The sequence below is a fragment of the Sturnira hondurensis genome, unplaced genomic scaffold (genome assembly GCF_014824575.4).
Source record: "Sturnira hondurensis isolate 20B ecotype Veracruz unplaced genomic scaffold, ASM1482457v3 Scaffold0006805, whole genome shotgun sequence".
NCBI lineage: Eukaryota > Metazoa > Chordata > Mammalia > Chiroptera > Phyllostomidae > Sturnira > Sturnira hondurensis.
The window spans coordinates 2,582,397-2,609,249 of NW_028079436.1; the positions used below are offsets into that span (position 1 = coordinate 2,582,397).

The 26,853-nt window shown below is 38.0% G+C and overlaps 1 protein-coding gene across 5 annotated transcripts in view; it reads left to right on the forward strand.

Annotated features, from left to right (window-relative positions):
• RAPGEF6 (Rap guanine nucleotide exchange factor 6) overlaps window positions 1-26,853 on the forward strand; it is a 184,575-nt gene that overhangs the window by 28,302 nt on the left and 129,420 nt on the right. For 4 of the 5 annotated variants that reach the window (XM_037050516.1, XM_037050517.1, XM_037050518.1 and 1 more), the window contains exons 2-5: window positions 6,719-6,789; window positions 8,025-8,081; window positions 15,801-15,884; window positions 26,690-26,759. In XM_037050516.1, coding sequence (XP_036906411.1) covers window positions 6,719-6,789; window positions 8,025-8,081; window positions 15,801-15,884; window positions 26,690-26,759 — 282 coding nt within the window. Of the gene's footprint in view, window positions 1-6,718; window positions 6,790-8,024; window positions 8,082-15,800; window positions 15,885-26,689; window positions 26,760-26,853 lie in introns of those variants that run through there. The other variant, XM_037050519.1, reaches the window with a different exon arrangement.

The following is a 26,853-nucleotide window of genomic DNA, read 5'->3' on the forward strand; positions in this document are numbered from 1 at the left end:
TAACTGCTGTTAGCACTGAACATAGTGGCGCCACAGCTGGTGCTGCTGGCACCTGCACTGCGTGCTGCGTAGGCAGACAGGCCCTGCTGCCACTGCTCGCTCTCGAGTGGATTCTGTGCAGTGCTGCTTCTCAGAACCACTAGATTCACAGCCTGGAATAGGTGTGTCTGGTGGCACTTGATCATTTGTAAGCCCTAGTTTTATGGAAAGTTGGAAAAAATGAAAATCTGGTGTTTTCAGCTTCCAACACAACCCAGGCTGAGGTATTCTCCAAAGAGGAGTTCATTCATGCTTGACTTTCTTGAAAGATTTCTTAAAGGACATTCCTTACCGTATTGCATTAATAGTTGGCAGAGTATAGCCTGGGGGCCAAATTAGCCTACCAGCTATTTTGTGTATAGTTTTATTGGAATGCAGTCATATCTATTCATTTACCTTGGTGTCTATGGTTTTTCGTGCTTCAGAGAGAGGCAGGGTTAAGGTGTTGCAAAAACTGTGTGGCCCCAAATAACCTAGAATATGTACTAGTATACACTACCCGACCCTTTGTAGGAAAGGTTTGCCAACCCTGATAGGAGTAATGCTAATACTCCTATTCGAGTCCGTGCAGTTACCATTTATAGATGCTGTTGGAGAATTTTGTTCATTCATGTGGCCAGGTTGTTCTCTGAAGTAAGGAGTCTGAAGGCAAACAGTGGGGCAGACTTTCAGATACTTGGCAAAGGGCTTTTAGAATCCAAAGTTGATAAACTTTGTCTGTCTCTCTTTAGACAGAACTGAAGAATTACAGAACAATTTTAAAATTTGAGAATTATACTCTCACTTAGACTTTAAAGTTGAAAAGTGAATTCCTAATTCTTTGTCAGCTAATCATGGCATCATCAGTAATGTACCAAAGATGTGCTCTGACTTGAGGACAGAGTAAACGATATGGCACAAACTCAGTCAGGAATCTCTGAAAATTCTTTGCTTCCTTGACATTAGCCTAGCCTAGCCTTGTCTGGCAGGGCAGATTATGGGAGTTCTGTTTGCCATAGCATAACCTATGCGTGTTACAGTTTTCAGAACTTACTTACCACTAAAATAAATTGTCTCGAGGTCAGAAATAACAAGTACATTTGTATAGAATAGTCATTTCGTGTCTGGCCATGAGGTGATGACTCTTAACTCAGAGGGTTGGGCCCCACTGGCTGTGTTTGTCATGTGTGGTCACACCTACTCCAGCCATTGTTTTGGAAGTCCTAGCTCATACAGTAAGGCAGGAACACAGATTGGGAGGGAAGAAATTATGTATACCATGCTTACTCAGAAGAGATGTTGTATATGTAGGAAATCCAAAGAATCTACAAACTATGAGATTTATTGTTTTATTGCATACATTTTAAACATCAGAATCTGTCTTCAAACAATATACTACTTCACATGAAGTACAGGGACCTTACAACAGTATTCTCCCAGTTTTACCCTTGGCCTCTGTTGTGTGATGCACATGTTATGTGCATGTTGCATATGTTGTGTGCATGTGTTGTGGTACATATATCACAGAAGACACAATAAGTTGTCTTTGTTGTTGTCACTTGAAACAATTATCTTTTAAATAATTAGGCAAAAGGTTTGTATTTACCCATGTAAGTGCCATTTTCAATTCTCTTCATTCCTTTGTATATAAGGTCTAGATTTCCATCCAGTATTGTTTTCCCCATTTAACACACACACACACACACACACTCTCTTATAGAGCAGGTCTGCTGCTGATGAATTTATTCAGCCTTTGTATATGAAAAATATTTTGCCTCTTGTTATTTTTTTCTCTTTCTTTGAAAGGTATTTAGACTGGGAATAGAATTCTAAGTTTATAGTTTTTTTCTTTCTTTTGTGACTTTAAAGCTATTACTACAGAGTTGTCTGGATTGCATTGTTTCTGAATAGAAGTTTGCTGTAATTCTAATCTTTTTCTTACTGTGTAATTTGTCTTCTTTCTCTAATTGCATTACAATTTTGTCATTTTAAAGCAATTTGATTATGGTGTGCTTTGGTGGTGTTTTCTTCATATTTCTTGTGCTTGTTGAGCTTTTGAATATGTGAGTTTATAGTTTTCATCAAATATGGAAGGTTTTCCACCATTCTCCCAATAGTATTTTGTTGTTCTCTTCCCCATAGTGACTTTTTTTAGTAATGACTTTTTTATTACTATTATTTTAGAGATTTTATTTATTCTTAGAGGGGAAGGGAAGGAGAAAGAGAGAGAGAAGCATTGATGTGTGAGAGAAACATCAACCAGTTGCCTCTTGCATGCACCCCTCCTGGGCACAAGCCGGCAACCCAGGCACATGCCCTGACTGGGAGTTGAACATGTGACCAGTGTGCTTTGCAGGATGACACTCAACCCACTGAGCCACACCAGTCAGGGCCATAGTGACTTTTAGGTTGCTTGACATTGTCAAAGAGCTCACTGGTGCTCTGCTCATATTTTTTCATCTTTTATCTGTTTTTTAAAAAATACGTTTATTTTAGAGAGCAAAGAAGGGTGGGGGGAGGGAGGGAGAGGGAGAGAGAAACATTGATGTAAGAGAGAAACATCAAATGGTTGCCTCCCATATGCACCCCAACTGGGAATTGAACCTGCAACCTAGGTATGTGCCCTGACCAGGAATTGAATCTTCAGCCTTTTGGTGCATGGGATGACGCTCTAAATCAACTGAGCCACCCCAGGCTGGCAGGATTCTGTGTTTTCTTTTTTCATTTCTATTCTTGTGTCTTAAGGATTATTATTTTTTTATTCTGCAACGTCTGATGTGCTTTTCTTCCATCCCCAGTGTATTTTACTTCTCAGATATTATTGTTTTCATCTATGGCACTTTTTATTGTTTATTCTGTGTTTAATCTGTATCTTTCAGAGTCTGTGGAGTAATGTTCCTTGTGAACATGGAAAATATTTTTAATAAGGTTTTTGATTGTCTTTTTCTACTAGTTTTATTATCTGTGTAATTACTGAGTTGGTTTGGATTGATTTTTCATCTCATTATAGGTCGTTTTCTCTGATTCTTTGTTTGCTTGGTATGTTTTGATTGAATACCAAAGATTCTGGATTTTACCTTTTTATGTACTGAATATTTTTGTTTTTTCTATAAATATTTTTCAGCTTTGTTCTGGACTCTGAAGTAATTTGGACATCATTTAGTCCTTCGAGCTATGTCGTGTAACACCGGTGTAGCATTTAGTCGAGTGTTAATTGTGCCTCAGATCTGAGCGCTCTCCTAGATGTACTGTGAGCCAGGATTTTCCACTTGCCTGATGGGAGCAGGAACTCTTTCTGTGCCTGTGTGAGTTTAGGGTATTGTTCCCTCCAGTCCGGGGTGTTTACACTTCAACTGTAGACAAACCGGACATCTTGGCACACATAACCCTTTAGTCTAGGGCCTTGTCCTGCACATCGTAGGGTGTTCAGTAGCATCTCTGGCTTTAGTCACTTGATGCTTTTAGCACCTCTCTCCCCCAAAATGTGACAGACGTTGCTCTGTCACCAAGGGGGCAAAATCAGTCCTGATTGGGGACCACTGCTCTAATCAGTTCCAATGTTTTTTTCCCTGACTTCAGATTCTGTTTCTTCACATACATGAGATGATCCGTATTCAACTTAAGACTCAAAGGAGACTCTGTAGGTTTCCAGAACATACTTACTCTCCATGCAGCACCCTTCTCTGCAAACTCTAGCCACCTTCTCCTTCCCTCTAGCTCCTTCCCTGCTCGAGGAACCACTAGCATGGGTACCACCAGTAAGGTGTGATAATCGTGTAAATTACCTCCTTTGTTTCCTGGGCTCTCATTTCTTTTTCTTTCATTTTTTTTAAAGGTTTATGTATTTGTTTTTAGAGAGAGGGTAAGGGATGGGGAGAGAGTGAGAGAAACATTGATCAGATGCCTTTTACATGCACCCCAGCTGGGAACCATCCCTGCAACCCAGGCATGTGCCCTGATCTGTAATCATATTGGTAGCCGTTTGCTTTTTGGCATGATGCCCAACCGACTGAGCCACACAGGTCATGACAGTGAGGTTTTATTTCTTAAAAAATGTTTCATATATTTGTCTTGATTTGAGGTTTTAGGTGGAGGGTAAGTTCAGTTCCTCTTGTTACATCTTGACCTAAAGATAAAGTCCCAACTGTTTGTCTTTTACTTTGGAGGGATGTCCTGGAATGCCCCCGACCACTTTACCCCTCAAAACATTAAAGTGGCAGGTCTTTGAGTCCACATAGAGTTTATCTCCCACTTTCTGAATGTGTTAACCGGGGACTTTTGGCTACCAGCCACCTTTTGCTCATTCTCTAGTTCATGCTGTCCATTCAGCAGGAGATCATCTATGTAATCATTCAGGAGGTCTAGATGTCTTCAGACTATTTTTTGATGGAGAATAAGAGAGTTAAAATAGCCCTAAGGTAAAATTGTAACTTACAATATTGTAAGTTAATGTTGTCCCACATGCATAATGTTTCTGATCCTCTTTCATAATTGGAATAGAAAAATACACATTCGCCAAATCAATATTTGAAGCATGCCCTGGCTGGTGTGACTCAGTGAATTGAACACTGGCCTTCAAATCAACAAGTCAGTGGTTCAGTTCCCGGTCAGGGCACATGCCTCAGTTGTGGGCCAGGTTCCCCAGTTGGGGGTGTGCAGGAGACAACCAATTGATGTATCTCTCCCACATGGATGTTTCTCTCCCTCTCGCTCTCCCTTCTTCCTCCTCCCTCTAAAAGTAAATAAATAAAATCTATAGTAAAAATATCTGAAGTGTAACTCATCAGTTCCAGCAGCAGTATTAATACCTGGGACTGCAACTGACCAGGGCTCACATTTGGGTAAGTCTGTGGCAGTCTACAGTCGCGTTTAGGGTCCGTCTGCTTTCTGCAGCACCCCTGCATGATTGAAGTCTTTACTGGCGGCACTAGTCTGCTCTCCTTTGCCCTGCTGGAAACAGTATTGTCTTTTATTTACTGTCTTCTTCTGGGGATTAGGGAAATTTCAGAGGTTTTCACTTGGCTTTTTCCACCATGACAGCTTTTGCTATATAGGTCATGACCCATTGTGGGGGTTTCTCTGACTGTGGGGATTGATATATGTTGTAATGATAAACTTGGGAGTGGAAAGAGACTTTTAGGTGGGTTTGCAGGCTCGGAAAGCTCACTATGAGTCAGACTTTTGCCAGGACTCTATTTATTACCCCAATTGAGAACATTTTGACCAGAAGTTTGGTTCTTTTGCCCCATAGAACCTTGACTGGAATCATCCTCTTGGTTCCATTTAGCTGGTAGCTGGATTCCTCTAAGAAGTAGGGGCACACTTACCCATCTGGTGCCTTGATGCTTGCCTGTGGCCTTTCTCTGTCAGTGGGGCCAGCATGGTCTTTCTCCTAACATTGGTGGTCTCGGGGCACTTGAGTCTTAGAAGTTACATAGCCTCACTTCAGCCACATTCTTTTGGTGTGAGCAAATCACAGAACTACCCAGATCTGTGAGGAGGGCACAGAGACTCCGGTTTTGGGGGCTGGTGGCGAAGTCTCATTGCAGAATACCTTATGGAATCTGAAGCGTCATCATCGCAGCCATCTTGGGAGACACGGTTTACCATGTCAGCCACCCTGTCTGCTGTCTTTCAGAATTTTAGAGACCTTCCATATTTTCTGTGGCTTCCTTTTTGAAAATGTTCATTTTTCTAACTACCTAAAAAGCTTTTTCACTCTCATTTTAGTAAGGACTTAACAGAGATATGTGTGGTCATTGAATCTATCCTGGTTAATTAGCAGTTGTAATTCTTGGAATCAAAGTTTATTGCTGTTTTTCTTAGTGGTTCCATGTTGTTTTATTAACCTAATGGAAACAAGTTGTCTTAGATGTCTTGTCTTTTCTCCCTGTCATCTGATAATCCTCTTGTCTAGTTGGCATATCAAAGCAAGAAAGCAGTGTTTAGGCTCTGCTGGTATAAGGCATTATTCCTTATAAAAAAATAAGGAGGTACATTTTACGTAGATAGCTTAAACCGATCATAGTCCCAGTGCACCAACATTCTGTCTAGCATCAGCGGCACACCACCTTCCGTCAGTCATGTGCACTGCTCCCACCTTCTCCCCTTCTCTGCTCCTGGCTGAGGTGGTGCTGTATCATCCTGGGGTCTTTAATACCCAGGTATCTGGACGAGGGATAAGGAGCGGTTCTCTCCCTCTTTCAGAGTGAATAATAGGATTGTCATTTTGAGATCCTTTAGAAAAAGATTTTTTTCAAAGTCATATTTTAAGAGGAATATTGACAAACTGGGTCATCTCTAGAGGAAGTCAGCCAGGATGCTTAAAGGTCTGGAACCTGCAAATACTGAGACTAATCTGGAAGGGGGAAAAATAAGATCCAAAAGATTTTATGACAACTTTTCAAATACTTAGAGGTTACCGAAGAAGAAGGGTTACATCTGTCTAGAAATGAATTAGGCTTTCATATGAAATAGTGTGTTTTCAATTTCTGGCGTTGTTTGAATGCAGGCCATCAGCCATGCTGAGGAGGGGTTGAGGAGTTTTCTGCCTTTTTAGATCTCTTGTAATTCAGAGATTGTATGACTTTTCCATATCACAGCTCTATCATCAGGGATTGTTTGCTTAAAATCAGAATTGTGGGTCATCCTATTTTAAGAAGGATATTTGAAATAATCTAAAATATTTTCTGTTCTTCAGGACTTAAACACTATTTATTCTTACCTTCATGGAATGGAAATATTATCAAACCTCAGGGAACATCAGCTTAGGTAAGTGCGATGCTGTTTTTAAAGGCTTGTACTGTGGAGTTACTCAAATGAGTTTAGGGAGATAGTTGCAGGGCCCAAATCTTGAGGGGCTTTTTGTAGGATAAGCATAAGGAATTTGTTTTCCATCCCAATTTTTCCTTTCCCAACTGTGGGAATCCTGTAAAACTTTTGAATCCCCCAAACTGTGACTACTAATAGCCTACTGTTGATCGGAAGCCTTACCAATATTACAAGCAGTCTATTAACACATAGTAAGAAAATCATAAGGAAGAGAAATGCATTCACAGTACTTACTGAAAAAAATCCACGTATACGTGGACCTGCTCAGTTGAAACCTGTGCTGTTTGAGCCTCAGCTGTAACTATGTAAAGCAAAGCACAGCACTCAGTGTGTGCTAGCGAGTGAAAACAGAACTCTTCATTTTGTGGTTCCTACTGATACTTACTACATCAGATGCTTAAGATGCACATGGTATGATGTAGTGTTGTATCAGAGTGGAAGGAGCGGGGTTCTTTATTTGGGATAAGCCCTTGTGGACAAGATCCATAAATTTTCTGAACCTCATTTTCCTGTTGTTGTAAAAGGAGTGTTTTCGCCGCCTCCTGTATGTCATTGTGATCACGCTGTTAGTAAGAACACTTTGGAGTGTTCTAAAGTGCTAACTATTGTAACTTTGCATAACATTTTATTTAAAATGTTTTTTCTTTGTTTAACCAGTTTATCCATCCCATTTTCTGGTTACTCTTTAGGTTTTGCCTATGGACCAAATTGTTAATTAATTCTTTGGGTTTATTGTTTTCTGTATAACATCATTCAGGTGTTAGTGTGTGTCAAAAAAGACTGAAAGAGGACTTAGTAATGCTGAGTATTTTTAAATGCAAATATATTTTACATTTATTCAACAAATTTGTATATGTGTATATATTTGCCTCTGCCAGTAACTGTTCCTCACACAAGGACTCAGTGCAAAGCAGACAAATGCACATTTTCTCATAATAAAAAGAACATTATTTAGTGTGAATTGACAGGTTATAGAATGTACATAGAGAATATTATACTTGTTGCCACTTAATATTTGTTTGTGAAAATACTACATTTAATGTATATATTTCTAAACTACTGAAAAATTGAGGACAGTATAATCTGATAATTTTCTGTTGAGATGATTATAACAGGATTTTTGAAACAATTTAAGATAAAAATCTTTTAAATTTTTACTTTTTAAAACATTTTAGATTAATGTCTGCAAGAGCACGCTATGAGAGATACAGTGGCAATCAAATTCTTTTTTGGTGAGTATTTGCAGAATTAGCTTAAATTAATTGCTTTAATGTTTAAATTTTGACTTTTATTGGACTGGCCAAAAAGTCTGTATAGTTTTTTCTGAAAAATAAATGACACATTTTTCATTTCACTAATAACTTTATTGACTTGAATATTTTGACCATGTCAGCTGTTTCCCACTGAGGTATCATATTGATGACTCTCAGTGTTTTGATTTGACCACTGTCAACTTCAACTGGTCTACCTCACGTGGGGCATCGTCCAGTGTGAAATCTCAAGCATGAGAATTCACAAACCACTTTGGACAATTCGATCAGTCACAGCACCTTCTCCATACATTGCACAAATCTTTTTTTGCATTTCAATTGCATTTTTACCTTTCTTGAAATAATAAAGCATGATAGGATGAAAATGTTGCGTATTTTCTTCTATCTCAATATTAAAATGGCTGCACAAAAATTCACCAATTTTGATAAGTTTTTTAAAAATGCGTGCTGATACAACAACTGTCGCAATACAATCTAACAGAATTGTTTCAAATGAAGTTAAAAACAGGTGCTACTAGAGCCATCTTATGGAAAAAAACCAAACGAACTTTTTGGCCTACTCAAAATGATTGAAATTCATTTGATTCTTGAGTAATTTCTGTAGAGCTGATTGAAATATATTCACAAACTGTGAAATATGTCAGGCATAGCTTACAAAATGTGTACAGTGTGACAAAATACACACCTGGGTAACTCCTACCCATGTCAACATACAGAAACGTGTCAGCTCTTTTAGAAGGTTCTAGTTGCTTTTCTTAAAAAGCAAATCCAGTTCTGCTTTCTATCACTATATTATTTTTTGTCTGTTTTTAAATGTCATATAGATAAAAATCTTTGATCATTTCTTTTCTGACGTCACAAATGTCTGAAATTCTTCCCTGTGTTTGCATTCATTCTTTTTTACTGCTTTACAGAATGCAATTCTGTGAAAATAACATTTCGTTTATCCCATTAATAGATATTTAGGTTGTTTTCATTTTTTTACTGTCATGAATGGTTTCTTTGAACATTTTTGTTCATGTCTTTTTGTGCCCTTATTTTACTCATTCCTGTTGGTCACTTAGGAATAGAATTATCGAAACTGGGCCATGGCTGGTGTAGCTCAGTGGATTGAACCTCAAAGGATAACAGTTCGATTCCCAGTCAGGGCACATGCTTGGGTTGCAGGCCAGTTCCCAGCAAGGGACTCACGAGAGGCAACCATACATTGATATTTCTCTCCTTCTCTCCTTCCCTTCCCCTCTAAAGATAAATAAATAAAATCTTTCAAAAGAAACATACAGACCTAAACATAATGAAAATACTGATTTAAAAAAAAGAATTATCGAAACTGCACATGAACAAATTTAGGAGATTCTAACACTAGGATCTAGCATGCACATCTCATTTTGTTATCTTACTGTGATTTTATCTCACATTTCCCTGTTTATTGATGATGAGGAATGATTTTCATATTTTTATAGGCTATTTGGCTAGCTTTTTTCATGAAATCCCAATTCAGCTGTGACCATTTCTTAAAATTGAGTTGTATGTCTTATTTTTCTGTTTGTAGAAATTCTTTCAGACTTCTGATTCCAAGTCCTGTTTTGGATACTTACATTGCGTATATTTTCTCCCATAATGTGGCTTTCCTTTTCACTCTATTAATGGCATGTTTTAAAGAAAAGAAATTTCTAACTTTCTCAGTTTTCCCCTTTGTCATCATTAGTGCTTTCCATGCTTAGTTAAAAAACAAAACCTATCCCTTCCTCAAGGTTATGAAGGGACTCTTTTTTTCCCTAAAACTTTTGGCAACAGTGACTTTTTTTATTATATAAAGATTCAACTGATACATAGGAATGGTACTGACTTCCATGTTTCATTGCCTGCATGTCATATTTATTACTTCTCAACTGTTTAAATGATTCATATGAGTTTTAATAGTTACACTTACTCATTTGTTGATTCATTTATTAATACATGTTTTTCCACTATATGCTATGCTTATCCTGGTACAGAATGGTGGGAAGGCAATGTGTTTGCCCTTATCAAGTATCTTGTAGTGGAGGAGAGAGTGAGTTAGAATAGTTACACACAGTGAAGTGCTGTCCAGGAAAAGCATAGCTTCACAAATCATTGGAACAGAACTGAGGGCCCAAAATAAACCTTTATATTTGTGAACAGGTTTGTTTTACAAATGGCTTGTAACGAAGACCTGTGTACAATGTGACTATAACATGATTGGGGATTAAAAAGGAACCAGCAATGAACAGTTTATTTTTGATGAAGGTGCTAAAGCATTTCAGTGGAGAAAGCAGTTTTTCTTCCAACAAATGGTGCTGAGTTTTTACATGCAGAAAGTTAATTCAGACCCTTATACCATATACAGTAATGAAGGAGATGGCACTTTATACCCATCAGAATACCTGCTGTCAAAAATGTGGACAGTAATGCGTGTTGGTGAGGACATGTTGTTGACACCTAGAACCCTCGTACATTGGTTGTGAGGATGAAGACTGATACAGCCACTTTAGGAGATTGGTGCTTTCTTAAAAAGTTAAGCACTTTTTACCATGAGAGCCAGTAATTCCACTTTTGCAGACTCACCCAAGAGAAGTGAAAACAAATGTGCACGTGGAGACCACGCACATGTGCTCTTTAGTGGCACTGTTTGTACTGGCCCCAAACTGGAAACAGTGAAGATGTCCAGTGAGTGGATACATAAAGTTCAGTGTGCTCATATGGGTAGAATCCTACATAGGAGTAAAAAGGAATAAAGTACTTACCTGTACGACTACAAGGAAACTTCAAAAACATTGTGTTGACAAGAAGCAACAAGACAGAAACACCCCATGTTATAAGATTCCATTTATATTAACTGTCTAGGTAATAGGAATTTTATCTATAGAGACAAAGCAGCTAATTGGTTACATGGGAGCAGGGACTGACCGCAAAAATGGCACAAGAGATCTCTGATGGTAGCAGTGTTCCAGAATCGGACTGTGTTGGTGTGTACACAATTCTTGTAAAACCAGTGTGTTCAGAATCAGTACTTCCAAAATAGTCACAGGGATGTAAGGTAAGGCATAGGGAATATAGGTAACTATCGTAATAACCATCTGTGGGGCCAGGTGGGTACTTGAATTATTGGAGGGATCTCTTTGTTACTTAGATGAATGCCTATTCACTGTGCTGCACACCTGAAATTAATATATAAGTGTTGAATACAAACTGTAATAGAAAAATAAAATAAAAAATATGGAAACTGGAGAAAAAAAGTATAAACTGTTCAGGTGCCATGAGCAAAACATGGGACCAACAGCAAGGGGAGCTTGGAGTGGTAGGTCTAGTCCTAAGAGTCTTTGGCCTTTATTTTAGGAGCCCTGTGAAGCCTTTGAAGGAATAAAATCTGACAAGATTAAGTGTACCGCCCTTCTCTGGGCTGTGTTTTTCTTGGATTGATTTGCTTGCAAAATGAAGGGAGAAAATAGCGCCCCACCTTAAAGAGTTTCACTTTCCTTTGTTCACTTACTGGCTGCACTGTCCAGCCATGCTGTGAGAATGGGACTCGTTGCCAGATCTGAACAGCTCCTGATTCATAAGCTGGCTTGGTTCTCTTGGTGGTAGGCGTGAACTTCAGGATTTTTCCTGCATTTGTAGTGGAATTTACTGACAACTGTGACTGCTTTAGCCAAGTGAGATAAAATTTGGATGCTTGTCATGGCATCCATTCATAACTTTCTTCTCTCTTATTTTTAGACAAATTTTTCTTATGTTGATTTTTTTCCTTCTTGAATTTGTAAAACTCATTTAAAAAGAATAAGAGAGTAGAATTTTTATTTTTTTAAAAAAAGGTTTTTATTTTTTAAATGATTTTATTTATTTTCAGAGAGAAGAAAAGGGAGGGAGAAAGAGGAAGCAAAACATTGATTGGTTGCCTTTTGTTCACCCTCCAATGGTGACCCAGCCCACAACCTAGGCATGTGCCCTGACATTGAACAGGCGACCTTTCAGTTTGTAGGCTGGCGCTCTATCCACTGAGCCACACCAGCCAGGGCAGAGGTGGAATTTCTAAATAAAGAACCTTAAGCAGGAATTTTGCAGCCATTTACATCTTCCCCTTGGTGAAGAGCAGAAGGGATATAACAAACTTTAAAGTATCCACTGGAAAGTTCACCCTGATTTTTCCTTCTCATGGTAAGCAGTTAGGATTGACCCAGAAAGCTGTGTGGAATGGATCAGAGGCCTGGATTTCTGGATGGAGGATGGTACTATATTCATTGAGGACATAGAATACTAGAGAAGATCCAACCTTGAAGGAAATGATGGATAGATTTTGAATATTTTGAGTTTGAGTTTTCTATTAGATATGTAAGATGCCTTGTCAAGTGGACAGCGAGATAGATATATAAGGTCTGGCCAGAAATTATCCAGCCATGTAATATGAAAAATAGAAACATTTATTGAAGAAGATACAAGATAGAAGAAACATTGCACATAGGACAGTGATGCCTCAATCCCCTTCAAAGTAGGCACCTTGGGACCTCACACAGTTCTCCCAGTTCCCATCAGCTGCCCTGTTGTATTTTTTTGGATCTCATCAATGGTCAGAAATCTCTTCTTTTCAAAGGTGATTTTAGTTTGGGGAAAGCCAGAAGTTACAGGGTGCCAAATCTGGGTGGTAGAGGGGCTGAGTCACCTGGGTAATTTGATATTTTGCCAAAAAACTCTATACAACATGTGTTGCACGAGTAGGGGCAGTTGTCGTGATGAAGCTGCCAGCCACCAGTTGTCCATAATTGTGTCCTCCTGAATCATCTGAATAGTTTCTGTGGAGGAATACTCAAGCTTAGCACAAAATTTGGTATCGATTTATTGCTCTACTTGCTCAGTCATTTTGAATGCAATGGCCACACAGTATATATGCTCACGCAATAGCAGCTAATGCCCCACTGACTAGTACAGTGAAGTCATCATTGTTCACACATCCACAGTCCACTCTCCTTGGCTGCCAGGTTACATCGATGTTGCTCAAACCAATTCTCCTTATATTAACAGTGGTTGAACTTTTTCTGGATGACCTCGTACAGTTCTCGGAGGAAAGATTTCTTTTATTGCTATTAGAATCTTCTTTATATTAAAGTTGATTGAGGTGGGACTTCTGCCAAGATGAAGGTGTAGGTGGAAACACTGTGGCTTCTCCCACAACCAAGTTTGAATACAACAAAGGTTTAGTAAACAAAGACACAGCCAAAGAACAGAAAATTGAACTATAAGGAAGTCCTACAACAACGAACCGTTCAACCGGGACTGGTAAGAGGGGCGGAGCCAGCAGCAGAGCAGGGTCGGGCAGGAAAGATCCCCCGACCCAGGCGCGCAGGCAGCCAGAGTACCAGCGCAGACCCATGAGGGTGCGGGGCAGACTGACCGCGGTCACACATTCGCGCTTGCAGATAAACCGTCAGAGTGAGCAGTGAGACAGACTGCACAGTCCCCAGCGGGCGAACCCAGCAGCGGAGGGCTGATCTTGGTCGCACATTCGCATGCAGTGGGACGGAACACAAGAGCCCCAGCGACAGTGGCAGCAGAGGCGGGAGGCGGTAGCCAGGACTGTCCTTGCTCCTCTTTGACCCCACCCCCATGTACAGTGTCACAACCCAGCAACTGAGTTGCCTCACTCTGGCAAACACCTAGGACTCCGTTCCTCATATGTAATAGGCACGGACAATCCAAAATATGGCTCAAGAAGAACTCAAAGCCCCAGAGCCGATAACTCTAAGTGAAAAAGAAATAGCAAACCTCTCAGATGCACAGTTCAAAAACTGGTGATCAGGATGCTCACAGAACTGGTTGATTATAGTCACAAATTAGAGGAACAAATGAAGGTTAAACTAATTGAAATGAGGGGAAATGCACAGAAAAACCAATAGTGATGGAAAGGAAACTGGGACTCAAATCAAGGGAGTGGACTAGAAGGAAGAAAGAAACAACCAAACAGAAAAGAAGGAAGAAACAAGAATTTGAAAAAATGAGAGGCTTAGGAACCTCCAGGACATCTTTAAATGTTCCAACATCCTAATTATAGGGGTACCAGAAGGGGAAGAGGAACAGCCATGAGTGGAAAACTTATTGGAACAAATAATAAAGGAGAACTTCCCCAGTCTGGCAAAGGAAATAGACTTCCAGGAAATCCAGGAAGCTCAGCTTCTTTGGAAGCTTCCCCCCAAAGAAGTCGGATCCAAGAAGGAACACACCAAGGCACATCATAATTATATTAGCCAAGATTAAAATGAAGGACAGAATCCTAGAAGCAGCAAGAGATAATGGGACAGTCACCTACAAAGGAGTACCCATCAGACTGTCAGCGGATTTCTCAAAAGAGACCTTACAGGCAAGAAGGGGCTAGAAAGAAGTATTCCAAGTCATGAAATCCAAAAACCTATAGCCAAGATTGCTTTATCCAGCAAAACTTTCATTTAGAATGGAAGGGCAGATAAAGTGCTTCTCAGATAAGGTCAGTTTCAAGGAGTTCATCATCACCAAGCCCTTACTATATGAAATGTTAAAGGGACTTATCTAAGAAAAAGAAGATGAAAAATAGGAACAGTGAAAGGACAGCAAACTCACAGTTATTAACAACCACACCTAAAACAAAAGCAAACCAAGAGGACAACTAGATCAGGAGTGGAACCGTAGAAATGAAGAACACATGGAGGGTTAACAACAGGGGAGTGGGGGGCGGGGAGAAGGTACAGAAAAAAGCATAGACAGTAGGTAGAAAATAGACAGGTGGGAGGGCAAGAATAGTAGGGGAAATATAGAATCTAAAGAACTTGAGACATGTGGTCATAAACTAAAAGGGGGGATTGGAGGAGGGGATGTGCCGGGTGGAGGAGAATGAAGGTGGGGAATAGAACAACTGTAATGGTATAATCAATAAAATATATATATACAAACAAACAAAAAGTTGATTGAAGCCTTAGGTATGGTAAATATATTTGATGGAAAGAAATTAGTTTAGAATATAAACTAACATCTAACAAAATTCTGGGTTTTCACTGGAGATGTAACTGAACTAAAATGTTGATGGACTTAAGTCATCTGATATTCTTTTATTTTATCCTTCAAATATATAAAATGAGGGACTTGGGTAGTCATATTTTTATGTTTTTCAGAATAATGTTGAAAGCAATAAGTAGATCATTATTTTCCAAATTTAGTTGGAAGTGAAGATATAACATTGATAGATTTGCGAATTTCAAATAATATTCTCTTCAGTATACATGAAATATTATTAGAAATAGAATTTCTGCTGTTCAGATGTACAATTTTTAAGTTAATCTTCATCAGATTTGATGGTATAGTACACATAAATGAAGAATGTGAATTTAATGATATAATTAATAAGATAAAGCTAATAAACATACCTCTTTTTAGACTTTGATTTAATCTTGATTGTATTTTTTTTCCGTTACCATTTAGTCCCTTTATCCCCTCCCCAGCAGTCACCATACAACATATACTTCTGAAGCCTATCATCAGGTAATGATTGTAGTTTTCCCTGTGTGAACATGGTCTGTGTTACTTAATTTTTAATGCTTTTAAGTATCAGAGTATATTTCATTTTACGTATTTTCTGTTGGCGTCATATACATGTAAGTGTGTATGTTTGTTTACTCATTCACTTATTTATTTAAACAGTTCAGAAACTATTGCCAGATGTTGGTACATCCTGCTTTCTGGATCTGTGCTTATGAAAGACTCCATGGTCTTGCCTCCTTGCAGGTACGTACGTTCATATTTGCTGCTTAGTGCACGTGGCAGGCAGAGTTAACATTGTATCTTTGGGTTGACCAAAAAGTCCATTTAGTTTTTACTGTAAAATAAAAGATACATTTTTCATTTTCACCAGTAATTTTATTAATTTGGATATTTCGAATATGTTGGCCATCTCCCCTGTGGTAGAACGTTGGTTGTTCTCAAGTAATGTATCAATTTGATCACTATAAACTTCAGTGGGTGTACCTGACTGTGGAATATCACCCAGTGAGAAATCTCCAGATAAAACTTCACAAACCATTTTCAACATGTTTCATCAGTTACAGCACCTTCTCTTTACCCTGTACCCATCTTTTATGGCGTGTTCCAGTTGCATTTTTACCCTTGAAGTAGTAAAACATAATACGCCAAAAATGTTGCGTGTTTTCTTCCATTTTCAATATTAAAGTGGCTACATGAAAATTCACCAGTTTTCATAAGTTTTTTTTAGATGCAGACTCATATGACAGCCATCACAGCACAGTCTCACAAAATTGTTTCAAATGAAGTTAAAGACAGCTAAGCATGGTTAGAGCCATCTTTTGGGGAAAAAACCAACAAACTTTTTGGCCAACCCAATGGTTATCTCTTACGTTAACCTGTTTTATGTGGGTTGTGTATTTTCTCTCATCTTATAAATGGCTTTGCTTGTTGATAATTGGGAAATACTTAGCCGGAGTCAATTGATATTTCATACTTTCTGAGGGTGTAATCTTTTAAGTTTACACCATGGCATAATATCTTAGTCTTATTTGATCTTTAGTTTTATGTGAAAGTTGATCTGATTTATCTGATGGTTTCTGGATTTGTTGATATTAATGATTATAGAGAGATGTACCATGTCTTAGTAGTTAAGGAATTGGTTTTTAGAGAAAGTCAAACTAGACATAATAATCCTATTATTGTTAGTTATTAGTTATCTTACTTTGGATGAATTTTAGTTTCTTGAGTATGAAATGAGGATAGTAATAGTACCTGCTTAAGGGGCTTTGTGGGCCTTTGGCAGGCTGCCACTCAGAGCCCTCAGCGGACGTCTCGAGAGGCCGCTCTGGGGCCAGACTGCCTGTGCCCGCCGTGTGCTTGCTTCCTCTCTTTGTACCTCTGTTTTCTCAGCTGAAAAATGAGGGCAATAATAGAACCTATTTAATAGGCTAGTTTTGAGGAATAAATGAATTAACAGTTAATAAAGCTCTTAGACTAGTACCTATTAATACGTAATTGTTAATTGTCACCACCATGATTATTAGGTAAAAGAAGAGAAGGATGGTTAGAAAGACGGTCAGTTGTGTTGGTGAATTTGCTCCGTCAGCAAGCAGTACTTCATTTGTGGGGCCTCAGATTACAGTTTGATGACATAAAAATGTAATTTTTTAGTGACTTTTTTCTAATGATGTTGCAAAGAGACTTTTGGTCTTTTAAAAAAGTAAGACTTCTGATTGCAGCTAAACTGATTTAGTTGAATAACTATTAAATTTAAGTGTTAAGATACAGTCTACTAGACAGATGGTGTGGGACATCTTAGTTTTGAGCCCATCTTTAAAGTTATGTCTTGAGGCCTGAATTGGCCTTTGATTAAATGAAATCTGTACGTCTTCTTTTTTTTTAGATTTTTAATTTATTTATCTTTAGAGGGGAAGCGAAGGAGAGAAGGAGAGAAATATCAATGTATGGTTGCCTCTCATGAGTCCCCTGCTGGGAACTGGCCTGCAACCCAGGCATGTACCCTGACTGGGAATCGAACCGCGGTTTTTTGGTTCTGAGGCCCGTGCTCAAATCACTGAGCTACACCAGCCAGGGCCAGAAATCTGTACTTCTTGACTAATAGAATAAAACATTGTTGACTGATTTAAATAAAACAGTAGTTTTTGGTTACTTAAGGAGTGGTGCCATAGTAGAGGCTCAGTGTTGGTCTCTGCTCTTGGTAGATTAGGTACCAGCAGGAGCATTGTATTCTCCATCTCTGCCTTTGGCCATGTCATTCATGGGCCCATTGAATAAGCATTTGGGGTGGCTGGGGAAAGAGTTTGACATCCAAAGAGCATGTCATTTTGTCTACCTGATTATTACAAGCTTCCTCTATAGTGGGTACCCTTTGGGCACTCATATTGGATGCAGACATCTTCAAAGTCTGTGCCCATTCTGAAAGAGATCCTCCTACATACCTCCTCCCAGACTTTTTTGTTATCAGTCTTCTAATCCTGTTCCTTCCAAGTACATAGTCACTCATCCAAACCATTAGTAACTGCCCACGAACCTATTTAGGTTGATAATTTCTACTATCTTTCAATTCAGAAAAAATGGACCATAAGATGTACTGCTTGAAGTTCTGTTCTCTAGGAGGATTTTCCTTCAGGATTACCTCTGAGTGGATCTGTCCACTTTCAGGTGGGACCAGCATGTTGTGCACACTCATCTGTAAAACATGCTCAAGTTTTTTCTTCCTCGGTGCAGCTCCCCAGGTGGGCATAGGCACAGATTGAGGTAGAAGAGACAGTGCAACAGGTGTCGATGTTGGAGTCTGAGCCACGCTCATGCAACTTACTGTGGACCTGGGTAAACTCACTCTCTTATATACCATATTTATTTAATAATAGATTGGAAGCTCTTGCTCATGCCCAGCCTTAATGTTTGGCTGCACAGTTCCTGATGGAAAGTTTTAGGCTATAGAATCACCTGATGCCCCATGTGTGATTGGGCATTCAGTCTACCAAAGCCCAGTAGCAAGCCAGAAGTTATTTTTTTAAAGTAGAATGTAGTAAGTACTCACTTAACATCATAGATAAGTTTTTGGAAACTGCGACTTTAAGTGAAATGACTTATAACAAAACCAGTTTTACCATAGGCTAATTTATACTAACAAGAGTTCAGTTCCTTTGGCATATTTCTGGTCACAAAAACATCACCAAACTTCTAAATAAACACTTTGAACATTAAACTTTGAAGTATATGTGAGCTCTACACCTAGAAAGATGAATGGAAACAAGTAAGATGATTATTTTTCAACCTTTTTATACCATTTCAGTGTTGCAGGCGGCCAGAGCCTACCCTAGCATCTCAGGGCACTAGGGTAACCCTCCTTCCACCGCAGGGCACACTCTGCTTCCTAATCCACCTTCACACACTCACTCAGACTGTGCCACTGGATCCTAGAGGACACCTACTATAATAGGCCACACCAACAAGACACGGAGTCAAAGCTAATACACAGAAACAAGCACAGGGAGGCTGCCAAAACAAGGAGACAGAGAAACATGGATCAAATGAAAGAACAGGTCAAAACTCCAGAAAAAGAGCTAAACGAAATGGAGATAAGCAATCTATGAGATGCAGAGTTCAAAACACTGGTTATAAGGATGGTCTAGGAACTTAGGGCTTCAGAAACATAAAAGAGATCCAGTCAGAAATAAAAGAAACACCAATTGAAATAAAGAACAATTTACAGGGAAACAACAGTAGAGTGGATGAAGCTTAGAATCAAATCAGTGATATGGAATGTAAGGCAGCACAAAAGTAATCAGAACAACAAGAAAAAAGAATCCAAAAAATTGAGGATAGTATAAACAATCTCTGGGACAACTTCGAGAGGTCCAACACTCACATCATAGAAGTGCCAGCAGGAGAAAAGAAAGAGCAAGAAATTGGAAATCTATTTGAAAAAATAATGAAAGAAAACTTACCTAATTTGGTGAAGGAAATAGACATGCAAGTCCAGGAAGCACAGAGAATCCCAAACAAGATGCAAAGAGGCCCACTCCAAGACACGTCATAATTAAAATGCCAAAAGTTAAAGAGAATCTTAAAAGCAGGAAGAGAAAAGAAGTTAGTTACCTACATGGGAGTTCCCATATGACTTCCAGCTGATTTCTTAAAGAAACTTTGCAGGCACAAAGGGGCTGGAAAGAAGTATTCAAAGTCATGAAAAGTAAGAACCTACATCCAAGATTACTCTATCCAGCAAGGCTATAATTTAGAATGGAAGGGCAGATAAAGTGTTTCCCAGATAAGGCCAAGTTAAAAGAGTTCATCATCACTGAGCCCTTATTGTATGAAATGTTGAAGGGACGTATCTATGAAAAAGATCAAAACGATGAACAGTAGAGTGACAACAAACTCACAGCTATCAACAACTGAACCTAAAAAACAAAAAGTAAGCAAACAACTGGAACAGAATCACAGAGATGGAGATCACATGGAGGGTTATCAGTGCAGAAGGGAGAGGGGAGGATGGAGGAAAGTTATAGGGAATAAGAAGCATAAATGGTAGGTACAAAATAGACAGGGTTAGGTGAAGAGTAGTATAGGAAATGGAGAAGCCAGACAACTTATATGTATAACCCATGGATATGGACTAAGTGGGTGGGGAACGCTGGTGGGAGGGAGGGTAGAGGGAAATAAAGGGGAGGAAAAAAATGGGACAACTGTAATAGCAGAATTAATAAAATATACTTTCAAACAAACTAAAACACTCTCATAGACACACCTGGAATGTTTGGCCAAATATCTAGGCATCCTGAGGCCCAGTCAAATTACACAGAAGGTCAAGCCATCACTGGCAATAAGCAGGTAAACAGTACACCTATAATGTATGTTCAGGGAGCAATCAGAAAGAAAGAAAAAAATGGAGCAGGGTGAGGGACTAGAGAACAATGGGGACAAAATGATAAGCACAGAGAGGGTCTAAAATAAAAATTTGTTCAATGAAAAAAAATGAAAAGTACAGGGGACCCTTGAACAACATGGGGTGCGGTAATGACCCCCTGTGAAGTTGAAAAGCCCAGTATAACCTTTGGCTCCTCAGTAACTTCACTACTAATAGCCTTTTTTGACTGGAAGCCTTACTGAAAAAACAGTTAACACATATTTGTATGTTATATGATTATATACTGTATTCTTACAGTAAAGTAAGTTGGATAGTAGAAAATGTAAGAAACTCATAAGGAAAATACTTTTACAGTGGAAAAATCCTCTTATTAGTAAGTATATTTTCACAAAGAAAAGCCTAGGCCCAGATGGCTTTACTGCTAGGTGTTTTCAAATATTGGAGGAAGCATTATCACATATCTTGCACAAACTATTTTGGAAAATAAGGGGAGAGGGAATACTTTTAGCTTATTTTCTGAGGCCACTATTACTCTGAAACCGATACCAGACGAAGATATCACAAGAAATAAAACCTATAAATTATCTCTCGTGAACATTCATGTAGAAAGAGTAGTAAAATAACAGCAAAACAAATCTAGTAATGTATTAAAAGTATTGGACAGTATGAACAAGTTGTGGTTATTCTAGAAATGCAAGGAAGTTTAACATCTGTAAATCAATTAATACAATATACTCTGCTAGTAAAAATGGACAGTAACCATGTGACCTTTTCAATAAACACAAAAAATTGACAAAATTTAAAACTTGTTCATGACAACATTTTTTGAACCTACTAGATATACCAAAGGAAACGTCCTAATCATCATGTAGGGCATGTACAAAAATTGTATTGCTGTGAGAATTTTATACTTTTTATTTTTTTATTTATATCTCATCCATTTATGATTTTTTTGTTTATGATGTTATAGTAAGGTTTTCCATTCTTTTCTGTTGTGATATTTGGTGGTTTCATCGCCATTTGTAGAAAATACTATCTTTTACCCCATTGAATTCCTTTGACACTTGGTCAAACATCAGTTGGACGTATACGTGTGGGCCTGGTTTTGTTCTGTCTCATTTCATTGCAGGAGTTGATCTAATGCCATACCATCTTGAGTGTTCTAGCTTTACATTATGTCTTGAAATATGATAATGTCAATGTTTCAACTTTGTCCTTGTTTTCCAAAATTGCTTTACTTATTTTAGGATCTTTACATTTTCATGTACATTTTGGAATAATTATATCATTTCCCTTAGGTAACGTTTTCTGATTGCATTGAATGTGTAGAACAACACATAAAGAAGATACATCATTTTATTTCGGTCATCTTTAATTTCTCTCTGCAGGGTTGTTTGTTTTTGTTTTTGTTTTTCTGCAGTGTTTCTGCAGTTTGTAGTCTTATAGGGGTCTTGCATAGATTTTGATAAATTTATCTCTTAAATATTTGTTTTTATTTTTAAATGCTATTAAAGGGTTTTTCAGATAATTTGTTGAAAATATACAATAAAATTATTGATTTTTAGATATTGAGCTTGTATCCTTTAATCTTGCTAAATTCACTTATTTCTGGTAGCTTTGTAAAAAATAGAATTCATAGGATTTACTTTATACAATCATGTCATCTACAGTTGAAGCAATTATTCTGCCTTTCTTGTGTAAACTATTATTGCAAGAACTCAAAAAGTTGATGAGAGAGTGTGTTTCTTTAAATCAGTACTTCACCTGATCAATTCAGTAAAAATGATAGAATTGTAAAATCACTGTTTCAATAGGCCTAATAACACATTAGATGTAGGCACTGGTCAAAAATGGATGCTAAAATTAGCAGAAGAAAAATTGAGAGGAAACTTTATATTCAGTACAAGTTGATACTGTGCGAAACTACACACTAGTTCTAACAGTACAACAAAATGGAATGACCAGACTTTATGTGTATGCGTGGATGATGTGATAGAACATTCCACTCAGTTTTTTTCAGTTTCTGTGTTTCTCTTTATTGTGTTAATATTTTTCTCTACTTTTTCAACATGTGGCACATACTCAGTAATAGCTGTTTTTAATGTTCTAGTGGTTTCCTCATTGCTAACAGTTCTGAGTCTGTGTATATTGATTGGTTTTCCCTGTGGATCATGTTTTCCCGTTCCTTGGTACACCTTTTTGTTTTGTTTCACTGGATGTTGGTCATCACAACTTGACGTTGCTGGGTTCCAGCTTTTGCTGTATTTCATTAAGGTAGTGTTGGGCTTTCTTCTGACATTCAGTTTAGCTCATTGAAATCCATTTGATCATTTTGAGTCTTAAATTTTGTATTTGTGCAAGTCCAGCATTCTTTTAGTGTAAGACTAATTTATAAGTCTCTAAGAATACACATTTCTGAGGACCCTGCCCAGTGCTCCATGTACTGCGTTGTCTTTGCATTCTAGTTGTTAGTGGATTGTTCTCTCCTCACATATTTGTAGTGTTCATCCAAAGACTCAAGGAAGCTTTTCTGAATTTCACCAAAGAATATATGTGTGCTCACATGTGTACATTCATGCACATTCTTGTTCTTTGTCTCTCTCTACTCCTCCCTTTTTTTCTATTCTCTACCCTGTAAATTTTAATGACCTTTTCCCCATCACCCACACCCCAAAACTACCTGTATCTTCAGTTCATTGAGATTGCCAGGCTCTGTTAGGCTTTTGCTTCGCATTGTGGTCTAGAGACTGCCAGAAAGTAGTAAAATTGGAGAGTGTAGTGGTCATCTTAGGGTTTTGTTTTGGTTTTTAATTTTTATTCTGTCAGAGAGCACAGCACAGTCCTACCTGTTTTCCAGGGCCTTGAAATTCTTGTTTTATATATTTTGTGTTTTCATTTTGGAGAATAAATCTAATATACTTTATTTCATCGTATATAAAAGCAAACTTTTATAAATTTGTTTTTGTTTTGTATATTAGAATAATACATAAATACATCTAATAATTAGATGATGTGAGAGTTGGGGAAATACAAACAAAACATACAGTTCTATTGCTTAAGAAAAACAAGTGATTTTTTTTGTTATATTCAAAATTGCATTTTGAATAAAATTTTGTCATAAACTAATCTTTGTATATAACCTTGTACTTTGTGGAAAATTGACATGCTGTCACTTCTTTCATTCGAGCCCTGTTTCCAGTCCATTAATAAAATTATAAATTTTTATAAATGATTTATATATTTCTTTACATTTACTTTTTGATATTTTATATTTTGTTTGCACTATTTATTAATGGAGGTTTCTTCTCATTTGGTTATTTTTGCATAAATTATTGTATTGTATTTTTATTTATATAGTATTTTAGATTGCTTTTATACTTTTTAAATGCACTCCACATATTAAGTATGTTAACCTTTTGTTTAACATAAGTAAGAAGTATTTTTTTCTATTCCCCCCACCATTTAAAATATATATTTTATTGATTATGCTATCACAGTTGTCCCAATTTTTCCCCTTTTTGTCCCCCTCCACCCAGTACCTCCATTTCCTCCAGCAGTCCCCTGCCTTAGTTCATGTCCATGGGTGATGCATGTAAGTTCTTTAGCCAGTCCATTTTCTATACTCTTTTTAACACTTCCCCGTCTATTTTGTTCCTGCCAGTTTGTACTTTTTAATCTCTGCACCTTTCCCCCCATTCTCCCCTTTTCCCCCAGCAGTTGATAACCCTCTAGATGATCTCCATATCTGTGATTCTATTTCTGTTCTGCTTGTTTGCTTAGTTTGTTTTTTTGGAATCAATTGTTAATGGTTGTGAATTTATTGCTATTTTAATGTTTATATTTTTATCTTTTTCTTAAATAAGTCTCTTTAACATTTCATGTTAATAATGGCTTGGTGATGATGAACTCTTTTAGCTTTACCTTGTGTGGGAAGCTCTTTATCTACCCTTCAGTTCTAAATGTGAGCATTGCTAGATAGGGTAGTCTATCCAGCTTATCGGTCCTTGCTTATCATCACTTTGAATACTTCTTGCCACCCTTTCTAGCCTGCCAAGTTTCTTTTGAAAGTAAACTGACAGTCTTATGGAAACTCCTTGTAGGTAATTCTGCTTTTCTCTCGCTGCTTTTAAGAATCACTCTTTTTATCTTTAATCTTTGGTATTTTAATCATGATGTGTCTTGGTGTGGTCTTCTTTGGGTCCCTCTTGTTTGGTACTCTCTGTGCTTTTTGGACTTGTATGTCTATTTCCTTCACTAAATTAGGGAAGTGTTCATTATTTTTTCAAATAAGTTTTCAGTTTCTTGCTCTTCCTCTTCTCCTTCTGATACCGCTATGATTTGGATGTTTGTGTGTTTGAAGTTGTCCCAGAGACTCCTTAGCCTACCCTCGTTTTGTTGGATTCTGTTTTTCTTCTTGCTGTACTGATTGAATGGGTTTTTTTCTTCCTTATGTTCCAAATCGTTGATTTGATTCTCAGCTTTATCCACTCCACTATTGGTTCCCTGTAGTTTTCTTTATTGCATGTAGCGTAACCTTCATTTTTACCTGGGTCTTTTTTATGCTCTTGAAATACCCGTTGAGTTCCTTGAGCGTCCTAATACCCAGTGTTTTGAACTCTGTATCTGATAGATTTCTTATCTCCATTTTGTTTAGTTCTTTTTTCTGGAATTTTATTCTGTTCTTTCATTTTGGCCATGTTTCTTTGTCTCCTCATTTTGGCAGCCTCCCTGTGTTTGTTTCTGTGTATAGGTAGAGCTGCTTTGACTCCCTGTGTTAGTAACGTGGCCTATTGTAGAAAAGCACACTGGTAAGTTGGGTGGTGGTAGAGCCCTAGGTACTTGCCAGAGTGGGGCAACCCATGTGAACCCAGTTGATGGAGTTTCCAATATGGTATCACTGCTCTTTGGCACTGTGGGGAGGCCTCAGAAAGGGGGCAGTGCCTGCTGTCTGGCCCCTGGAGTTTTATCCAGGAGGAGTTTTCCCCAGCACAGGCCCTGATGCCAGACACTTCATTTTCTCCCAGTATGCCACTGGTGCCCTTCCAGCTGCTGCCCTGGTGCTGGAGCCAAGAGGGAGTGCGTCTGTTAAGTACTTAGTCCATTACAGACCCTCTAAGAGGAGATTCCTGAGAACCCTGCAGCTTCTTATACCACCCCAACCCCCACTGGTTTGTACATACAGAAGATATGGGGGCCTCTCTTCCTGGCGTTGGAACCCTGGGTTGGGGCTGGGTGGTCTAGGTGTGGGGCTGAGATCCTTCACTCCTAGGTATCCCTACCAGTTTTTATCCACCACATGTGGGTGTGGGACTGCCTATTCAGTGTAGTGTCCCTTTGCCTCCACCCCTTTTACCTGGGATGAATGTGACTTCTTTATAGTTCATTGGTTGCTGGGCTTCCATACAGCTTGATTTCTGATGATTCTGGGTGATATTTGTTTTGTAGTCTAGTTGTAATGTTTGTTGTGGTTGTGTGAGGAGGGAACTATGTTTATCTATGCCTCCATCTTGATTGGTATGTCCCTCCTGCTGTTTTAAAATTTTAGTGTAATTTTTTAAATGGAAATGTGAGCCTGTTTCTTTATTTATGCTTTCCTTTTTTTTATTTGCTTAGAAATCTTTCTCCCAGATAGAGAATATAAAAATACCATTTCTCTTAGTATTAATTCAGTTTTAGTTTTTCCCCAAAGAGCTAGTCAGTCAGTGGCTCCAACACTATTTTTAAATGAATCACCTCTGTTACTACATTTCTTTATTCAAATGTGAATATTTTTAAAGTGTTTATAGCTGTTGTCTAATACTGCTCCCAAAATACTATAATAATTTACTTTTATAAAATATTCTGTAATTGTGTAATTGTCTTTAGTCTATATTGGGTGTATTTTTACTTTTATTTAACTCACATTGGTAGATATTCTACAGTTGCAGTTAGCAGGAGTTTTTTATAATCAGTTTTATAGACTAGATGAAGGCAGACATTTTTAAAGAATTTTCACACACAACTGTATTGAGATCAGTTATCTGTTTTGTTTTTAAGAAAATTTATTAATAAAAGTGTTAGGACCAGAATTTCTTGGTTAACATCTAGGTTTTTTAGGCTGTGTGTTTCTTTCCTATATTGATATATTTCATTGATAACCTTTGCTAAAGAACTTGTTTTTCTGTTTTTATAGTTTTGGTAAGCAGTTTGGAGGAAAAAGAGGATGTGATTGTCTTGTATTAGAGCCTTCAGAAATGATTGTGGTAAGAACTTTAAAGAATGCTGAATTGTTTTTTGATGTGTTTCAGTTTCAACTTTAAATGTAGTAGGCTTTTAAACACTCAAGGAGGTTCCAGT